The sequence below is a fragment of the Aedes albopictus genome, chromosome 2 (assembly GCF_035046485.1).
Source record: "Aedes albopictus strain Foshan chromosome 2, AalbF5, whole genome shotgun sequence".
Classification (NCBI taxonomy): Eukaryota; Metazoa; Arthropoda; class Insecta; order Diptera; family Culicidae; genus Aedes; species Aedes albopictus.
Window position 1 is genome coordinate 231,690,611 of NC_085137.1, and position 22,039 is coordinate 231,712,649.

The window sequence follows — 22,039 nt, forward strand, 5'->3', positions numbered from 1 at the left end:
TGGATGTCTTGTGTGGTGGCAAAAGGGCGAAGTGAGAACGGTCCAATCAAAGTTAGGTCATCTCCAAAGGATGTGCCTAATGGCGATGTCTGGAGCGATCTCTTCAATTCCCACGGCAGCGCTCGAAGCTTTCTTTGACGTTGCTCCACTATACATTCATCTTGAACAAGAAGCACTTTCTTGCACTTACCGTCTACGGGTACTCGGTCTACTAGAGGAAACTCCTGTGAATCGCACATCAACACACACCTCGTTGTTTCCACTTTTGGTGAATTGGGACAAAATTGTCCTTGCTCCAAGTGATCTTACAATTGCTTGTAATTTTCCATATAGGACATTTGCCACGAAATTCCCTTCCCGGGAAGAGTGGACATCTGGTTATGTGGAGAGAAGTATTTCAGACGGCATCGTATGTTACACTGATGGCTCCCATCTCGAAGGTCGAGCAGGTGCTGGTGTATATTCTCGTGAGCTAAGGCTGTATCAGTCTTACTCACTTGGTAGTCACTGCACCGTTTCAGGTCGAAATCTTTGCTCTTATGTGCAGCACTTCAGCAGCACGTAATGGGCAAAGTAATATACTTCTGTTCAGATAGCCAGGCTGCTGTTAAAGCACTGGCTTCGGTCAACTCCAGGTCGAAGATAGTTATCGCTTGTCGAACTCAAATCGAGGAGCTGAATTCAGCAAACGCTGTTTACCTTGTATGGGTACCCGGCCATTCTTCCATCGCTGGAAATGAATTGGCTGATGAGTTAGCTCGCACTGGAGCATCACATGACTTCATTGGCCCTGAGCCAGCTATTCCGATATCGAAGTGTTGGGTAAAGCTTCAGATTCACACCTGGGCTGCTACTCAACACAGACAATACTGGAATAGTTTGGAGTCATGTCGTCAAACCCAATTGTATTGTACTGAGCCATCTCCAAGGGTGGCGAAGTATCTTACAAATCTGTCAAAGCAGAATTGCAGAATTTTGGTCAAAGCATTGACTGGCCACTGCCGACTCAGCTATCACATGGCGAATATTCAGCAAGCTGATTCATTTGCATGTGATAGCTGTGAATCCGATTATGGAACTTCGCATCATTTGATATGTAACTGTCCAGTTTTTGCGCAACTGCGTTTCCGAGTATTCGGTAATCACTTATTAAGTGTAACTGACTTCAGAAACCTGAATCTTCAGGATATTCTGTTGTTCTTAACCCGCTGTGGTAAAGAGCTGTAGGCTCTCTTTCGCTTTATGCGTTATTACAATGCCTTTTTCAGGGCGCTGTTTGAACCCATTGTGGTACGCTTATGCGTTAGTACCCTCTATTTCCCTACCTGTCCTTATCCCCATTCTTATCCTTATTTCCTTCCTTTTCCCTCAGGTAAATGATGAAATAGGCTATTACTTTGGCGATGGCACAAATGTCCCAAATAGAGGATAACGTGCCTCTGGAGCCGGCCTTCTGATACCTGATAGGCACGGCCTCGTGATCATGAAGATCACACGTTCGCTTGGTATGCGGATGGTCATGGCTTCAATTCCCAGCCGCGCCATAAAAAAAATCGTCAATCCAACACAATCGTCGATTGACAACTAACCCTCTTCTCAGCATATGCCCTATCGAAACGGCTAAAAATGTGTTCTATTTAATTCTTACCAACACTCACGCCTCACTCATCAACACAGGCAAACAACCCCACCAAGAAAAACAAATTAAGAACCATAATTGCATTTTACCTGTTGCCAGCTTTCGTTGAATATTTTCACGAACTGTTCGTTCAATAGCCGGATGCTGATCAGATTACAGTCAACCAGACTGTTGATGAAATTAGCAAAGCATGCAAACACGTCGTCCACACCTCGGGCGGCCATCATCCGGATGCAACGGTTGCTCACCAGTGTCGAAAAGATATAGTTGGCGTCTGCACGTGCACGGGGACGTCCGGATCGTCGTCACATTTGAACGAAAAGTAAATAAGGTAAGTTAGAAAGTGAGCAAATTAATTTTGGGATGCTTGGCGAGCGACGACGGCGACGATGAATGACTACTTCCGAGAACCCCGAAAGTTTCCCCCTAATCTAGTTGCACTAATCGAGTTATCTGAAGTTGGAAGCTACCGGGGCGCACTGACAAGCTAAATCTAAACGTCACTTATGTGTAATCTGTATTCAAAAAGTTTCGTCCACGCTCGTCAAACACCGGTGTGGCTAGATACCCGGATGGGAGTGAATAACAAACCACAATGTATACAATGATCTCTCGTTGTTCTAAATCACACCAGTTAAAAGAACATAAAAGGGTTGAGCATACCAATTTCAAATGTTTGAAAAATGAAATCGAAAATGAACAAACGATCGAAAATTTACTGAAATGAATAATTTTTAACTCCAATCCTGAAATTGAATGTTACCCTAAAATATATAAACATATTACATGCTTACATTTGTCTCCGGTTTGTTATTCCCTTCCACCCGGGATACCCATCAGAATTCCAACACTCACCTTCCTGTTGCTTTCTTTGTCTGATACGCATGATATCTTCCTCATCGACGATGGACCGCTCGGCATCCTCGCTAGTGGCATTGCTACCGTCCAGCACAAGTTTTGCAATCTCATCATCCTCGTTGACGACGTGATTGGACGACGGTTCGGGAACGACGCAAAACTCTCTCAATTTCCGGTGCTGCCAAACGGACAGCAACATTTGTATTATCTCAGGTACAATTAGATCACATCGGTTGATGACTGCCGCGCCATGAAAAGATAATGAAGCATTAAATCAGATTGAAGTCGAGACGGCAGTCGGTGAGGGATTCACCACTCATCCATCTTACCAATCAGCAGGGCCAATTGCAGCAGCATGTACGCCAAGGTACGGTTCATCGATTGGTTGGTATCCTGCTCGTCCAGGTATGTCAACACGTGGGCGAGGAATTTGGTTAGATCTTCCGGAGTAAGCTCATCCGGATACGAACAGGCAATGTGCAGCATCGATTGGAGCTGCTCGTACACGTCGGTATGCTGTACGCGACCCAACGTTATGATTAATGGCGACACGGGAAGGGATTGTTTGCTGAGTGGGTTCTTAACTGCCTTCAGAGCTTCTCCCGGGATGTCCTTGCAGAACAGGTCTGAAAGCGAACGTCGAACGATAAAAAGAATGTAGGTATGGTTAAAGAATTATCGTATTGTGATTTGTAACATTCACATTTTTAAATAGGTTTTGTTCATATTAGGTTAGAGCTTTTATTCGGCACATAGGGAAATGGAACCATCTCGGCAGGGGTCCTATTTTGGGCACTTGTCTGCTATAACTCAACCAATTCTGAAACAATTGACACAATTTTTGGAACGCAATGAGATACGATGAGTATCTAGCCGTGTACCAAATTTCAAGTCAATTGGTTTGGAATTGACTGAGTTATAGCGAAGAGTGCCCAAAATACCGGCCGCTGCCCAAGTGGTTCGCTACCCTATGTCAGCAAAATAACACACAATGGAGACGCATGGTTTCCCATAAACAACAAGCATTTTCGCAAATTGTCGAAGGAAGAAGTCGGTGGCGCACAGGTTAGCATTTTGTGTTATCACATTGTTATCCCTAAATTTACTTTATAGTAGGTATAACATACTCTCTACAATACATTAATTGCAAAATATTAATCGGAAATGGGGCTCAGGGAGTTGAAGTACCGCTGCTGCACACGGAAAAAGTAGCATAGCAAAAAGAGATGTTCTGCAGCAAAGCTATGTTACAACCACAGTGTTTTCATAGTGTATTGGTTTGCAACCTTACTCAAGTGAAGATTCAAATCCTTACACAACTCTCTGAATGGAATTTGTTCTAGCCTGGATGTCTGTTCTCTGTGTTACAACGGTGATGACGAGCAAACTTAGCAAATTTATACCTACTAGCTTTTATAACTAAACGCAAAACGATAAAATTGAATATAATAGCATTATATTCTAAAATCCCTTGAACCCTTCACGCTGTTGTATTTTATACAATACGTTGAAAAAGTTCACATGTTCTATACATATCAGCGTGTGATGCTGGAAGCGGTGGCCAATTTCTAGAAGATTAGGGAATTTCTTTACTCTGCCTTATTCCTTATGGAGCTCATAATATTTGTTTTGTTGATATCTACCAAACTTTCGTAAGAAATTATGGTTGAAACTTGAGCCAAACTCTTTGGAAATTATGAACTCTTTTAGAATTAACCCAGAATTTTTTTGATGGTTTCTTTCAACATTTTCTTCATCATAATGGAAATCCGTTCGAAGATTTTTTTAAATGTCTTCATAATGCCTTTTATGACTAATTGGAGTTCTTTAAGTAATTATTCTTCCAGTTTGTCTATGGTTTTTAGCAATCTTATAATGTCTTAAACCTTCAGTTGAATTGTTCAGATTGCATCCTTGCCTTGAATTTCTCTAAATATAGTTTATATACTCATATACTCACTAGCCTGGTACACGGTTTATATGGGAAAATATAAAAAATGAAAAAAAAAACTCCAACTCCTGTATACTTTTTGAGTTCCATTTTGGTCCCATATCAGCTGTGTAAAATTTCAGATCGATCGAAGAAACTATATTTTAGCGCCCGCCATTCTTAGTTTTTCATACGATTTACTATGGGGGAAATTTACTTCTTCAAAGAAAAATCGCTTGAGGTCACCCATTGATCCCTAAAAATAAGCCGTTGAATGATTTCTGTAGATAACTTCACAAGGAATCAGACCTCTGAAGACCGCAAAGCGATGCGACATTCGTGGAAAAAGCTATTAAGCCTTACCTGATCGATGAAATGACGAGATTTAATTATTTATTGTTATTCCTTACATGTTAAACAGCGTTGGCATGCCATTCGGTTTTCGATCAATAACTTCTCCCACATGCCTTAGATTGCTTTGCGGTCTTCAGATAGTTTGATCCTGGTAATATTTCCAACAGAAATCATGCATCGATATATTTTTAGGGGTTAAGGGGCAACCTGTGGCGATTTTTCTTTGAAAAATTGATTTTCCTTATAGTAAATCGTATGAAAACTTAAAACGGCTGGCGCTAAAATATAGTATCTCCGATCGAGTTGAAATTTTTACAGTTGATATGGGGCCAAAATGAAACTCAAAAAGTGTACAGGAGTAAAATGTCTTTTTGTGTCCCACGCTAATCCTAAAGAAATGTCAATAGATATATTCCGGAAAGGATTCTTGGAAGAAATCTTGAAGGTTATTTCGTTAAAGCATTGAAACAATCTTTGGAGGAAACCCTCGAGGTATTCCTGTAAAACACTCTTGAAGAATTTCCTGGAGGTATTTCCGGGTCCTTGGAAAAATTTCTTGAACTCACCTAAAAAAACTCCTGGTGCCCCAAAAAATCCGTGAGGAATCCCTGGGAGAATTCCGAAAGAGTCATCTCTAGATGAATTCCTGAAGGGTCCCCTGGAGAAATGACCTAATCAAAATTTCTGGAGGAATTGTTGTAAGAATTTTTGATGGCATCCCTGAGTAAACTCCAAAAGAAACTGGAAACAATCCCTGGAAAACTTCTTGGAGAAATTCCAAGAGAAATTTGTGGAGAAATCCCAACACAAATTGCGGAAGGAGATCCCTGATGAAATACTGGAAAGAATCCAAGGATAGGTCCTAAAACAATCGTTTGAGGAAACCCTTGAGGCGTTGCAGGGGGAATTTTTGAAAGAATCCCTTGACATATTTTTTGAAGAATTCCTGAAGGACTTTCTGAAGGAGCATCCTCAAGACATCCCTGAAAAAAAAAATCTAGGAAAATCTCTGAGGGAGTTCCCGAGGAAATCCATGGATAACTTTTAAAAGGATTTCTTGGAGAAAAAAAATATCTTAAGATATACATCCCTGAAAGAATCGATGGATGAATTTCGGAAGGAATTCATAGATGGATTTCTGAACAAAACCCTGGATGAACTCTTAAAGGATTTCTTGAAGGAAATTGTGAAAGAATTCCTGGATGACTTCTTGGAAAATTTCCTGGGTCCTGTATGCAAAATCCTGTAATCCAAAATTATCTTAACTCTCCTTTGGTACTAAGGTCATTTTTGACCCAAACCGCACACTACTTCAGCGAGCTGCTGCCAACGGGATGCAAAAGCAAGGTTATGCAATTCCAATTCAAATCGCTGAAGAAATTATTTTTGAAATCCTTAAGCGATTCAAAAAAGTCTTCAGGTATTCCTGGAAGCATCCCAGGAAAAAACCTTGGGTGCATCAATAGCAAAGCTGATGAAAGGATTCATGAAATCCTGAACGAATCTTTGAAGAGATTCCGAGAGGAATAAAAAATTCTTGACGTATTCCTATAGGAATTCCTGGAGGGATCCCTGGAAGAATTTCTGAAGGAATATCTGGAGAATTGTCTTAATTTTCATGAAGGAATTCCTTGAGGAATCTCTGGAGAAATTCCTGGGGGAACCCGTGGTGGAATTCCTGGGGGAGTCCATGGAGGAATTCCTGACACTATTCCTGGAAGAAAATCTGCCGGAATTCCTGAAACTACCGGGGGGATGCCTGAAGGAATTCCTCCAAGAACCCCTAAAGCTATCCCTGGAAGAATTCTTGGATAGATTCATTGAGAATTCCTGGACAAACTCCTGTAGGAATTCTTGTTGGAATTCCAGAAGCAATTCTTAGTGGAATCTCTAGAAGAATTCCTGGAGAAATGAAAGGAGAGATTCCTGGAAGGGTTACTGAAGAAATGCTTGGAGAAATGCTTGGAGGATTTCCTGGAAGAACTTCTGGAGGAATCTGTTGTAGAGGAATCCTTGGAGGGATTGCTAGAGAAATCTCTGGAGGAGAAATTCTTGGATGAATTTCTGGAGGAATTGTTGGAGGAGTTCCTGTAACTATTCCTGGGATATTTGAAGGCATCCATAGAGGATTTCTTGGAGAAATTCCTTGAGGATTTACTGGAAGAATTTCCGAAGAAATGCCATGAGAAATTCTTGGAATAAATGTCATTGGATAAATGTCCTCCAGTCTTCCTCTGAAAAGCTGGAGAAATACCTGGAGGAATTCCTGAAGAAATGCTTGGAGGAATACCTAAAAAAAATCACGGAAGAAATTGTGGTGAAATACCTGTAGGAATTCCTGGAGGAATCCCGGAAGCAATTTCTGGAGGAATCTCTGGAAGAATCCCTGGAGGCATTCTCGAATAAATTCTGGCACGAACACCTGTAGGAATCGCTGAAGAAAGCCCTGGAGGAATCCGTAGACTAATCCCTGGAGGAATTCCTGGAGAAATTTACGGAGGAATGCCTGTAGGAATCCCAGGAGAAGTTTCTGGACAAATTCCTGGCGGAATCCCTGCAGAAATCCCTGGAGAAATCTCTAAAGAAAGTGCTAGAGGAATTCTTGGAGGATACTGGGTGGAATTCCTGGAGGATACTGGGTGGAGTTCCTGGAAAAATCCCTGAGAATTTTCTAAAGAAATCTATGAAGAAATGCCTGAATTTTTCCTTGAAGGATTCCTGGAAGAATGCCTGGGGGAATCCCTGGATAAATCCCTGAAGAAGTTTTTGGAGACATGCCTCTAATTTCTAATTTCATGGAGAAATCTCTAGAGGAATTCCGGGGTTGACTCTGGAGGAATCTCTGCCGAAATTCCCGGAAATATGCCTGGAGTATGCCCTGGAGCAAATCCTGGAGGAATCCCTAAAAAAGTTCCTGGAGACATGCCTGTAGGAGGAAACTCTAGAGATATTCCTGAAGGAATCTCCAAAGGAATTCCTAGAGGAATTTCTAGAGGAGTTTCTGTAGGCAGTAGGAATTCCTGGATGAATATCTGGAACCTGGAGGAACCTCTAGAGGAATTTCTAGAGGAGTTCCTGTAGGCAGTAGGAATTCCTGGATGAATATCTGGAACCTGGAGGAACCTCTAGAGGAATTCCTGGAGGATTGTTCAGAAGAACTTCTAAAGGCACTCCTGAAGTAATTCCTGCAATAATCTCTGATGGAATTCCTGGAGGCACTTCTGAAGGAATGCTTGAAAGCATGCTAGGAGGAATTCTTGGAGGAGTACACCGTGTCCAATAAGTTCTCATACAAAATGCAAATTTAGAAAATATCATTTTATTTCACATATGTGATAATATATTTCAAATGAATACATGTATTGAAAGGCCACATAATACTGATTGAATAAAGCATACGGTTTAGAATAACTTCATTTTCTATTTGTTTTTATAAGCCTAGCAGTACACTTCCATTTTCTGAAATTCATTTTCTCCGGCACGCAAGAAAAATATCCGAAAAGTTTTTCATTCTACGGTAGCGAAATAGAGTCCATAAGGATAAATTTTGAGTTTGTATCCCAAGTTATGTATCAATTGGATATACTAAGGCTAAAATAATACAGTTTTAGTGATGATATGGTAAGAAATTTGCAAGTAAGCTCAACTTGGGCTGATTTTCATGAAAATAACCGTTATTTCAAAGATAAACATCAATAAACGTAAATTTTGGACAAAATTTAACACAATTGGAATACAAGCATGTTTTATAAGTGAGAATGGTGAGAATTATCCAGATAAGATGCACCAATGCTTCTTTAACACAACAAATCTCATTGAAACAGGTAAATGGACATTTTTGTTTAATTTACGTTTTATTTTGTACAAAATAAAATGGCTCCGTTCTTTACCAATACAGGATCCCATATTTTATCTCTTCTGGTCATGATTACTACTAGCGATGGAGAGGACAGGAACCTAATTTGTTTCAACTTAAAAACCACTACTTGTTAAAATACAACGAAATACCAATGAAATGGCGTGCGTGCCAGCTGAAATTGACTTACGACACATAAGCGATTAGCAGAGAAGGATAAAGGACAGTTAGTTCCAAAACATATGCTGTATTTGGTGTATGTTAGTTGGCCTTTCAATAAATATATGTACTTTGAAAATCCTAATTACAGATAAGAGATGAATTGAGCTTGATTTTGTATGAGAACTTATTGGACACGGTGTATTTGGAAGAATCCTGAAGAAACCCTATGAAGAGTTCGTGGGGGAATTCTTGAAGCAATTCCTGAAAAAATCCCTGAAGGAATTCTTGAAGAAACCCCAAGAAGAATCCCGAAAGCATTCTCAAGAAGATATCCTAACGGAATCCCTTAACAATTCCTGTAGGAATTTGTGGATGAGTTACTGGTGAAATTATTTAAAGAATTCCATCAGGAATTTCAGTAGGATCCTACGAAGAGTTCCTGGAAGAATTCTTGGAGGAATTTTTAAAATAATCCGTGGAGTTTCTCGTGAAAGAACCGCGGAAAATTTTCCGAGTGAATCTCTAGAGGAAATCCTGAGGGAATCCCTGGAGGAAGTCTTGGAGGAATACCTGGAGGATTTTTTTGAAGAAATCCCGGAAGCAATCTCATGAGGAATTTCTTAGGAAATCCAGTAGCGCTTTTGAAACGAATTCTTAGAAGAGTTTCTGTAGGAATCTTTAAAAAAAATCTGAAGGAATCCATGTCTGTAATAATTTTTGGACGAAATTTTGAAGGAATTTCTGGATACTTTTTTAAAGATCTCAGGTAAAATATTCAGAATAAACTCCTAGGAGAAATACCTTCAGAAATACTTCGAATAATTCCAGATGGAATCATTGGAACTATCTCTAGCGGAGTTCTTGAAGAAATATATGGAGAAATCTCTGAAGGAATACTTACAAAATACATAAAACAATCTATAGTGAAATCCCTGAAGAAAATCGTTGAAGAATCTTTGAAAAAAAGGACTGGAACAATCGCTGCAGGGACCTCTTAAGATATTCCAGGAGAAATTTCTGGAGCGATGTGTGGAAAAACTATTAGGGGAATTGTTGAATGAATCTCTTGAGCAGTGCTAAAAATGTCATTTCATCATATCTAAATTCAACCACCTACAGCTCATTTCAGAAGGTGAACCTGAGAAGATGGTGTATGAAAAACTTGTGCAGCTAGACAAGTTCAGCCACCGTGAATATCATTGGCATTTTTCGAAGGTAGTCCGTGACATTTACCTTAAATATTCGAAAAAATAGTGGTTTTTCCGTGACTTTCTTGCAGAACTGGTCTAGCCGCACAAGTTTTTCATATACCATATTTTCAAGTTCAGCTTCTGAAATGAGCTGTAGGTGGTTGAATTTAGATATGACGAAATGAATTTTTCAGCACTGCTCTTGAGGAATCCATGATGAACCACTCCAGACAACTTTGGGAAAATTCCTGGAGGAATTCTTCGATGAATCCTTGCCGAAGTATCTGTAAAAATTCTTTAAAAAACACATAGGAGGAATTTCTGAAACATTTTTTGGAACAAGTCCTGAAACAGTCACTATCGGAACTCTGTTAGGTCTATGGAGGAATTCACAAAGGAGATATTCCTGGAGAATGTCCTTCAACAATTCGTGAAGGAATTGCTGGAGAAGTTCCTGGAGGAATTTCAGAAGATGTCCCTGGAGGAATTCACAAAGAAATCACAGGTTTTAGCTCTTAGCATGTTGTTTGTTTGAATTGAATACTAGTGAAAAATCATGAATTTAGAGTTACTACACTCTGTCTATAGCAATAGTCCTTCTGTTTCTCAACCGGGATCAACTCCGGCATATTCGGAAAATTTGGCATGTTGTTCATGTATTCTATGAATAAATAAATCACAAAATTTAGCCATTCAACTAAGCTTGTTATTTGGCAAAATTCTATGATATGATTTTAGAAGTACTTTTAGAGAAATACTTGACGAAAATTCTTATGGGTCGGGAAAAAAACTGATAATTATGGATAAAATCCTAAATTATTAGACTAGTTTATTTCTTGAGCCCCCCTCTGGCTACGCTAATGAATCCAACCAGGCGTCTCGGAAAGATGGGAAGTGTGGGTCTGAAAAGTCCGGCCCGCTGCCTTGATACAGCTAGCTGTGGCAAATGCTAACAAGTCCGTTCAACTAGGGAAGCTCAAGGTGGGCTGGTCAGTATACCAACTGATCCTACACGAGCCATCGAAGGCTTGCTTCAGGTCTTTAGAACCAGGACACAAGTTATGGGACTGTATAAGCGCTGACATGAGCAAGCTGTGTAGACGATGTGAATGTCATGAGGTACAAGGCTACACGGATCCTCCCAAGAATTTGATTTGTTCCGGTAAATCCGCAAACAGCAAGCACCAAACAGGAGGCCCTAGGTGCCTGGCTTGAAGAAGAGTCACAGTGCAGGTACCGTGCCATGCCCTAATACCGCGACCTTAAGGATGCTCTTCACTTCAAAGAGCCCTGTAAAAATCAATAATTCATGTTTCTTGATTTTTCAAACGCAATATTATTGCTTATTGTATGTATTATGTATAATAAATATGATTAATGGAATTCCAAATGTTTAATCCATTGTTAAAATCAAAATTGTATAACATTACATTGTTCCTAATACCGTGTATGTGACCCGCGTACATTGGAGGTCCTTTGAATCATCACTATATCAATCATACTAAGTCCATACTTAAAAGAACCTGTGCGTCAAATGTTGCCTAGAGGTTTGCGCAATTGATTCATAAAGTAGAAAGTATCAATAATATTTTCAGTTTGCAAGTTTTAGTCGAAACACGGTATTTGGAACACAAAAGGAACCATGCCCTAATACCGTGTATTGGTACTTTGCACTCACATTCTGTAAACTTTTTTAATTTCTTATTTTTGTAAATATGTGCCAAATTTTTCACGCCAAACTTAAGATGGTTTAATATGCTAATGATTGAAATAGTTACTTTGTAAAAAAATTTTACACTTAGTAAAATATTTGAGTTTTTTGTCAAATACACGGTATTAGGAAGCACACGGTATTAGGGCATGGCACGGTATCGCAGCTGAACCTGAACCACAGTGACGCAGCCCAGCAACTGCTTTGTCAGGCAGTTTCTGACTGTGGGACGGATATCGCCATCATATACCCGCCACTAACGAAAATAGGGTCGCGAATGGATCCAGAAAAATGTTGGCGATATGAACGACGGGTAAATACCACATCGCCAAAGTAAACGGGGTCTTTTTCTGTATCTGTTATGCGTCTCCGCGGAGGTCGATCGAGCAGTTCACGCAGATGCTGGCCTGTACGACGATCGTGCTAACAGGGCGAAGGCCGGTGGTATAGCGGGTGACTCCCATGCCTGGGCCATGGAATGGGGAAGCCGCTTCACGAACCAGCGGGGCCAGATCATGCTAGAAACACTGGCCATACAAGATGTCGACCTGGCTAACGTCGGTGCCAAGAGTCAGAACAGTGTGGAGTCGATTATTGGCGTTACTTTTTGTAGCCGTGGCCTAACAAGTAACTCGAACTGGAGAGTAGACGAGTAGACGACACTCACACCGACCACCTGGCGGTTCGCTACAGTATCGACTACAACAACAGCAGGCATCGGGTCGACGAAGACGCGTCTAGTCCAAGGCCAGGTGGAAACATCATACTTTGATAAAGGGGTATTTAGGGAGACGCTCCACCGTGATCGTTTTGGAAACCAAAAATCTGTGCTGGTTTACCAAACAACTGCAATAGGGAACTGCATGAAATTCTCTCCTTCTCTTTCACTCTAACAGAAATCTTGTAAACAACAAGGCCACGAAACTTCAAAATCCCATACAAAATCAAAACAGTGCGGTGCCCTATAAGCAATCTTGAAAATCGACAATGATTTTTCATAAGGGCCTAACTGACATTTTCGAGTTCTCTTCATGGATCCTCTCTTTGTGTTATCACAGAATGTGTATTGAGTTTTCCAAAGATTTTATGGTTGAAATGCGAAGAAGACGACTACATGTTGCTATAAAAACAAAAAGAATAATGATTTTGTTTGTTTTGATCTGTTTTGATCAAGTTATTAGCGAAAGAAAGAGTCGACGAAGAGAAATCGATCAAGTCAGTTAGGCCTTTATGAAAAATCATTGTCGAAATATTAAAGTGCAATTTTTTGTCGGCGAGTACACGGAGAGACGAAACTACCCAAAAGTGAGTTCTTTCCACCCAACTTCGGGGTTGCGTGCGTCAAGCCAATTTTGAGTTGATGGAATCGATGTTTTTGTTGGGTTGTTCCCGCTTGCTTCCATGTGAAAAAAATACCTAATTTTAAGTTTCTTCCACCCAACCGAAATTTTGACTAGGTTGTATTCACTCAAATTTGAGTACTGTGCTAGAAACTCAGTGTTGGCTTGACGCACGGAACTGCAAAAGTTGGGGTGTTTCTCTCTTCACTCTCTGACAACAATAGAAAGAGCGCATGAAAAGGAAGATGAAAAAGAACTCAAAATTGAGTTTAAGGCCGGACGGGACGGTGGTTGAATCGTCCGCCATTGCTCTGTTGCTAGTAAGGTGCAAATCTCAACTTCTACTTCATATTATTGACTAGAAATTTGATCGTTCATTTGCTCACTTGTGGTGCACAATCGACTAAAGTTTCAGTTACGTCAGTGCAGTGGAAATTGATATTTGCTTCTTCAAAATCGTGAGGCAAATTGTTAGAAAGAGAGGGAAGATAGGAAAAAATACACGTCGTCCCGTGCGGCCTTAAAAGTACCTAATTTTGAGTTTTTTAGTTTCTCCGTGTATGTATCAAGTTTCGACGTCCCACAAGTCATCGCGGCAGCAGCGCACGGCTCCCAAGAGCAGACTACAATATTCATCACCCGGGAGCCCCACATGAATACAAATTTGAATTTTCAAAACACTAATTACGCTAAAAGCTCCTAATCTATGATTTACGACGGTGCATACACGTCGTACGTATGTACCTCTACAAACATCCATCCACTTACCGATTTCGAGCATATGCGTCTGGCGCCATTCGTTCGTCTTGGCGAGGCACCGTTCCAGTGCAAGATTGATGCACGTTCGTTTCACCGGCTCGAGGGTCTCACTCGGGAGCAATGCATCAAATCCTTCCTGTAAAAGCCAACCAAAACCAATCACGAACAACGAACTTGCGAGTGGGAGGTTTTCATCCCGAACGTTTCGCAAACGCAAATAATGCGAAGAACAAGCACTAACCTTGATTCGGCGGGCGAGCATCGGCGGGACCTTCTCGTCCCATCTGGCGTTGATGTCGGCGAGTGCGGCGGAGCAAATCATGTAAATTTGTTTGGTCGCCTGGGGGATGGACTGCGCCTGCAGGGTGGCAATCTGCTCGGTGATTTTTTTCCGCTCCGGAAGCAGGTGGCCCACCTGGAAGTCCTTGACGGCCGCCGATGACGTCCTTTCGATGACGAATTCGACGGTCCGGCGGACGGACAAGCTCTGCGACTGCAGGAAGGCTTCGAGCAGCCGGTGTTGGTTGCTGGTTGTTTTCTGCTGGGCTGCGATGGTGGACGTTCCGGAGTATTTTGTCGTTATGTGGCGGTACCGTCCGGATCGGGAGACGGTTTTTTCGACCTGGAGATTTAAATTTTATTGGATAATGCTGATGGGTTCGAACTGAAGTAATCCTTAAATTAAAAATAACGTTTTTCTGTAGATAAAGTCCTTGCAGAGTAGAATAAGAAAAATCGTTGTAATCAACAGTTAATTAAAGAAAAAGATTAGGCGCTGTCCATAAACGTAGACTTTTTTTCGACCATCTCAGAACCCCTCCTCTCCCCCCTCGTAGACTTTTGTTCATACAAATTTTTTGAAATTTGTGTGGAGCGTAGACTTTAGAGTCTACGTAGTTTATGGACAGGCCCTTACTCCATTTGTAACTGGGAAGAGTCCGTCCATAAACTATATAAAAGTAATTGGTAGGGAGGTGTAGGGCTCCGATAAAAAAAACTCACCTTTGATGGCATCATCGAGACGCGGAAGTCGGCCAGGAAAGGACATGCCGCATTTAGAATGTTTTCCAGCAGGGGATTGAGTAGAAGCCGTTCGCTTTTGTTCGTCGTTGCGTCAGTCTTGAATGAAGCCAGAGGTTCATGCGGCACGTCCTTCGCTGGTTTGATTTCACATTTCAACACACCCCCGGACTGCTCGTCAACTTTCGTCAGAACCAAAGCTTTGTTAATCTCCATTTCTTCGGCAGTAGTTTTCTCGATAAGCAGTTCAATCTTTTTGTAGTTTTGCAGCTTTTCATCAACCGATAGCAGATATCTCCTCTCCTGGCGGTACCCAAGGTACTCTTCCGGTATGTTAGGATGTTCAAACAGCCAGCCCAGGCAAGCTCGTATGATAAACTTGGAAGTGGGTGTCACCAGCAGCCGCCTCTCGGATGCCATCTCGTAAGCGTTCGTCCTCAGGTACAGCTCGTACAATACATCGAACAGGTCCTTGTAGTAGCTGAGGCGGAGACTAATACCATCCAGCATGGCCAAATATTGAACCAACCAAGGTACGGTGATAATCAGCTTCCGTTCGGCTATGGCACTCAGCAAAATCGATTTCACGTCGAACAAAGGCAGGAGCTGCAATAAACCAGATGGAAAAAGTGTTACGCTCGGTGAAAGGACAGGACAGACAAGAGTTGAGAAATTAAATTCCTTCCTTTTAAGCTCGGCACATCGCATCAATCACTTTCAACGACCGACGACGACGACGACGTCCTCCCTTGTGATAAGGAAGGTAGACAAACAGGAGTGGAAATTGGGGGACATGTTTGCTTAAAGGTAACACCCACCGGCGTAAAATGAAACATCAACAATGCCTTTTGTAGGGAGTGGAAAGATGGGCGTCTGGCATTGGAGATCAGATGATTGCAGTTAGGATTTTCTTTCATTGCTGATTGTTGGGAATTTGTGTCGTCTGGGTTAGGAGTGCATGATATCTAATAATATGGCACGAGGAGAGAGGGCATGCTGTCATGAAAATTGTCTTGCATAATAAATGCACAACCCTTTAATCAGTTTATTTGAGTCTAATCTTAATCCAAAGTCTAGTGTAGTCTAGTGTAGTCTAGTCTAGTCTATACATACACAGCCATTCATTTTAAGAATCTTGGAAAAAATAGAATCGACTACATCTGCCATTTTTCTTGCCATTATCAATGCTTGCAGTACATCTGAGATGCAGTACAAGAATTGAAGCGGCCAGGCCTACAGCATTTTGTTGAGGATGTTGATGCCACTATAAAGGTAAGAACGTATCAACCGCTCAGCTTAGTATGTAAGTATGAATGTGAAGTAAATGCGTTAGGAGTGACATCGCTAAGAAAGTTTATGTCACTCCGTCGATGTTTTCTCCTTTCTGGTATGGGACAAAGGTATTCAACCCTTATGCCCAGGCTCGAAAGCCTAGGCTTGTTAAGGGTATAAATATTTGTTACATTATTAAGACAGAATAACTGCTGAATGTGTTATAAATTTATTATTCGTGCGTTTTCTGTGTTATATGTTACTTGTAAATAAACCCCTAATTTTAATACACATTTATATGGTTTTGGCAATCCTATTTTGATTGCCAACTTTCAGGCCATTACGGGCTGCGCTCAAGTACTAGAGATGCAAACCTATTCCTGACACAGACTTCCAGTTATAGAGCTCTAGTTATAAAACCCGAATCGGGTTGCCCGATTAGGATTAGTTTTCCTAGACAAAAAATAACTATGAAAGTAACAGCAATGACTGTCAACTAAAAGGCGAAATGCCAAATAAAATACAATTCCAGGATGGCTGAAGGGTCTAGAACAATTAGGAAACTTCGTCATCCTGTGATCTAAAGGTTGGATAACTGGATAACAGGGCACATTCATGTTTTGTGTTGTTTCTATGTGTGTATTTGTAAGGTTCTACGTCTAGTGATGTTGATGCTTTGTAATAATTAAATTTCGCAACGGACCGCAATAACCCTGGCTCTTCTTGGAACAGTTTTCAAACACATTAAACATCACCTTCGAACCGTGCGAGACCGAACCCCTGCCAGCTGTTCAAAAACTCCGGTTGTATCCTGTGGTTACACATTACGTACCATAATTCACTAAATAACTAATTAATACTTCTCCGACGGTGGTGCAGAGGGCCGAATTGAAAAATACCCAAGTAACCAGTAAGCATTTAAAACAGCATTCCTTCAGCATTATAGTAGCCTTTACGACAAGGCGTTTAATGCTAATTAGCCGTATATGCACCTATAGTGCTACCTCACAGCAGGTTTTGGCAAAATAACGGGCTGTCTTAGTACTATCCCTTCAGGAACGTCGTGGCGAAATGCCAAAGAAGCGTAACGCCTCGTCGAGCAAAAAAAAAAACAAAAATAGATTGACGTCTGCTTCTCGTTCTCTTAGCCTGCTTCCCCGCTTCATTGTCCTTCCATATTCCAGCCGGTGCTAGGTGGTACTTTTTTGCTGATTTTTGTAGTGATGTAGGTTTGAACTTACGATCCGGAGATGGATTAATCATATCTGCTTTGGATTCTGTTGCTCCTGATCCACGATGCTAAAGCTGTCCCGGTGGCGTGCGTTGATTTAATCGCCAATATAAAGAATGATTCGATAACAGCTTCAGATTCAACATCCAAAACTTGTTTTCATTGAGATATTTCATTGTGGTAGAGCATTACGATCCCTTCTTTTAAATATTTGTGGAATAAGATTGTTTCTTCCCTCTTTCAAACAATCCTATGATCCACCAAAGCATCCACCTATTCGGCACATATTTTCCGACGCAATGATAAAGAATTGGCGATTTTTTGATGGACAAGTTCCCAATTCAATCCAGCAGCAGTAATGTTTTTTTTTGGTGCTTCTGGATGAGTAGGGGATAATGAAGAAACAAAAACGATGCACTAATTTGTTAACAGAAGCATAGACTCTGTAAGAGAGAGAGACAAAATGTGTTGCCAAATGCGTAACATATCTCCCAAACGTTTTGCTCCTAGCATTTAAAGAGCAGTTGAAAAGCATTCTGTATGCTCCCAAGTGAAACCACTTCAAGCAGTTGAAATGCTAATTAACAGCCGAAAGCTTTTGAGCAGCACAGCTTATGCAAACTCAAGGCAGCTATGCATCATTCGAACTGCTTATGTAGGGCAGCAAGCAGTTTAAATGCGTAATACGGGCTGATACACGGCTTATTCAAATGCTTAGTGGTTACCTGGGTATCCATCCTGTGCGATTGCCCGCCATCGCCTTGACCTGTGCCCAGGTCATATTTCTGGCGACTTGCATTATTTCGTTGTTGAGGCAGCGCCGCCATGAGCCTCTGGGCCTGCCTCTGCTGCGATGTCCTGCTGGATTCCAATCTAATGCTTACTCGCAGATTTCGTTTCCGCCCCTGCTTAGAGTGTGGCCGACCCACCCCCACTTTCGCTCCCGAATTTCTGTCGCTATCTGTGACTATATCGACGATGGAGCTCAACCTTAGAATTATATATCGCGGGCATCTATTGAATAAGACCTGTAGCCGTTGAGTGTTCTCCACTGATACACACCAAGTTTCACTAGCGTACAGCAGCACAGATTTCACATTCGAGTTGAAAATTCGGATTTTGGTGCGTCGATAAATCTGTTTTTTTTTAATACATTTCTTAAGGTGCCATTAGACTGTTTGTCATTATGACAAATATTTGCCATTGAAGTCCGACATTCGTCCAAGGTTGGTATGATTCACGTTGTGTTGGTCATTTGTTGGGCTTGTTTGGCCAAATATTTGCCAGATCTAATGGGACCTTTAAACTCGCAAAGGCAGCCCTCGCCTTCTTGATCCGTCCGCCTATGTCGATCTTGGTGCCACCATCGGCCGCCATTTGGCTACCAAGATTTTGAAAGCTTTCAACATTCTCCACTGCTTGCCCAGCTACCGTAAAACTGGAAGAGTTGACCGTGTTTACATTGAATGATTTGGCCTTGTTCACGTTGGGGTAAGATCTGCCGCCGAGGAGCGATCGACAAGATCATCGAGCTTACTCTGCATATCAGAGCGCCGTTGAGCTAAGAGAGCAATGTCATCAATCAGTCTGAAGTCATTTAGGTGCTCCATGTTAATGGGCTGCCACAGCAACCCACGATTTGGTTTACGATCAATCGCACTCGCACCTACCAGGATCTCGTCGATTACGACGAGGAGCAGTAGCGATGATAGGTTTACAATTTACATGCTTGCCTCACTCCAGCAACGACCCGGATGGGATCGGACAAAACACCGTTGCGCGGTACTCTGCAAGAAAATGCCATATCTGGAGCTCGATTTGAATAGGTCGTATGTGCTTTTGTCGATTAAAAATTCGATCAGTTGGATTCGCCTATTATAGCGAAAACCGTTGAAATTGAGCAAAGTTGATACATACAGCAGAATCCTCACAAAACAGGCTTTCTATTCCATCATTAAAAATTTGCAAAATATCTGCCAAATTGATACAATTACTAAAATAAACTGATCGAATTTTATATCGACAAAAGCACATACGACCTATTCAAATCGAGCTCCAGATATACTGTGCTTCAATGATTTTCTCGGGGACACCCTTCCGTCTGAGGGCTACCTACACGTTTGAGGCGATCGAAAGCTTTTTCGTAATCAATGAACATCAGGTAGAGAGATTCTTGGGATTCATTGATTTGCTCCAGAATGATACGGAGCGTGACAATATGGTCCACACAGAATCGTCCGGCACGGCATCATGCTTGCTACCGCTCGAGAGTTGCGTCAACCTTCTCCTGTATCCGGTTAAGGATCACTTTGCAGAGAACTTTGAGAGCGATGTATAACAACATGATACGCCGCCACTTATCGCTTTTCTAAGACGTCTTGCATCCAGACGCGGTTTCCCATACGTTGTAGAATAATTGATGCATCAGTTGTGCAGATACTACGGATCCAGCTTTGGGGATCTTGGCTGATATGCGATTAATACCCGGGGCCCTGTTCGATGTCATGTTACGGATGGCTATTTCCATCTCCTGCAATAACGGAGCTTCGTTGTCGATACAAGTAATGCGTCGAACTCTTGGCGAACATCATGCTGAGGTGTTGATGGCGTGGTCGACACTTCAGAAATGTTTCCAAAGTGCTCAAACCAGCGTTTCAAGTGGTCAGCCGGGCTATCCACATGTGTCCTTCACGGGCATCAATACATTCATCTTAGTCCTACTAAGGCGGCGTAAGACATCGCAGAGGATACGAATGTCGCCGGTATTTGGGGCTTTCTCGTCTTTGTCGGCTAGGGAGTCCACCCACGCTCTTTTGTTGTGCCTACATGAGCGTTTCACTTCCTTTTCGAGAGCCAAATAGCGCTGAAGTGCTACGGCTTTGGCTCCTCGTGTCTTCGCTCGCTATATCGCGGCCTTGGCCTTTCTTCGCTCCTCTATCTTCCTCCAGGTGTTATCTGTGATCCACTGCTTTCTCTTGGTGCATAACTCACCCAAATTATTGCCGGTGGCAATGAATTCATCAAGCGTTCTTGATGATGCCGCTCCATTGGTCTACTGTGCTTCCACCTTCCGGAATATCCGCAGCACGGTTCTCCAGCTCCTCGGCGAAGGACCTTTTCACCGCAGCGTCTTCCAGTCGGTGAGTTGAACCGTCGCCTGAATGTCGCCGATTAGGAGATGATGGTCGAACGCATATCCATTTCCGGCTGGCTGATGCAGATGTGGTCGATTTTATTTTCTTACGTGACGCCATCACGGGAAACCAACATCACTTTGTGTACTTGTGGATGGGAAAAGTGCGATCCCTCAATCACCATGTTATTGTTGCTAATAAATTCTGCAAACAGCTCATCCTTCTTGCTCATTTCTCCGAGACTATGGCTTCCCATGACGTGCTCATAGTCCGAGTTGTCAAAAATCAACCTTCGCGTTGAAGTCGCCCATGAGAATCTTGATAACACCTTTTGCAATCTCAAAAGTTATCTTTGTCTTGCAATTCGGCAGCATCGGCTGGCGCGTAACATTTAGGTTATGGTAAGGCTTCGAGCCCGTGTTCTGAATCTGGCCACAATAATTCTCTCATTAATAGGTTCCCACTTCATGAGCGCAGCGTGGGCGCTGAGCAGGAAACCAACTCCACGGTGGCGAAGAGCGTGTTCACCTCGTAGGCCAGAGTATAGAAAAATTTGACCCGTTATCAATCTGTGTTATCCAAGGTCCTAGAATCTCAAGCTTCATACGGTATGCCTCATTGGCTTATTGTGCCAGTTTACCCTCATGGGTTAATACATTCCAAGTTCTAATTCTTGCCCGTTGTTTCGCGCTAAAAGTCGTTGCCGTTGAATCAGTTCGTAATTTTTCATTTTCGCTGTCTGTTTCTGTTTTTGGGCTTCGAGAACAGTAGGTTTTGGCCTAAAGTCCCCTATCCACCTTGGTGGGGCTGCCGCCTTAGATATAACTTCCGGTGAAAGAGCATTTCATACTCAGCCGCTGGATTCCAGAACAGACGTTGTTTGAGCCGCTCCTCCTTGGTGAACAGATGCTCGGGTCGTACCTCCTCAATCTAGCTGAAGTCAGAAGGACAACAGTGCCCAGGCTGCACCACCAGCTAAGCACACAACTTTTAGCTGGCGGTCTTTGTCATCGATTGACCTGTGGAAGCATGAGGTAGGGACTTGTGACGACCGGAGCTATGTTGGACGCTTTCCGCATCGACTCACCGTTTTGCAGCTCACCCCAGCGGAATGCCTATACCTAAATTTTAGCCGCCCCAAAGTGACGTAGGAATAGGTACCATCATTAAGATTTTCCCCAAAATCTCACCAGCAAGTCATAAATTAGCGCACTTCTCCACACGGGTGAACCACTGATTTCGGACTCAATCACGCTACCAATGAAAGCCAACAAAATTTTCAAAAAATCCAAACCGTAAACAACAAGGCCACGAGACGTCAAAAAGAATGGAAAATATTCTCATAGCATTCGTGGCGTGCAGTGTCCCATTGAAAAACTCAAGTTGATCAATTTTCGCTCATTTCACGGTTACTAACTAGAAAACAAGCAAGGGCGGCGTCTGCTCTATTCTTCATTTCTTTCGCCAGGGAATCTTTCACGATGCGATATTTATAATGAAATCACGTACCGTCTGTTTCGCCTGCCCCATAAACAAAGGACCTACCAGCAGTCGATGTGGCACGGAATGAATGGATCCTGGGC

The 22,039-nt window shown here is 42.2% G+C and overlaps 1 protein-coding gene across 1 annotated transcript in view; it reads right to left on the reverse strand.

The window, feature by feature from the left end:
- The window catches only part of LOC109412379 (protein disks lost), an 842,465-nt gene that overhangs the window by 19,766 nt on the left and 800,660 nt on the right, over positions 1 to 22,039 (reverse strand). The window contains exons 8-13 of the mRNA XM_062851324.1: positions 14,802 to 15,425; positions 14,041 to 14,421; positions 13,809 to 13,935; positions 2,827 to 3,123; positions 2,495 to 2,737; positions 1,729 to 1,913 (exon numbers count right to left, since the gene is read on the reverse strand). Coding sequence (XP_062707308.1) covers positions 1,729 to 1,913; positions 2,495 to 2,737; positions 2,827 to 3,123; positions 13,809 to 13,935; positions 14,041 to 14,421; positions 14,802 to 15,425 — 1,857 coding nt within the window. The remainder of the gene's footprint in view (positions 1 to 1,728; positions 1,914 to 2,494; positions 2,738 to 2,826; positions 3,124 to 13,808; positions 13,936 to 14,040; positions 14,422 to 14,801; positions 15,426 to 22,039) is intronic.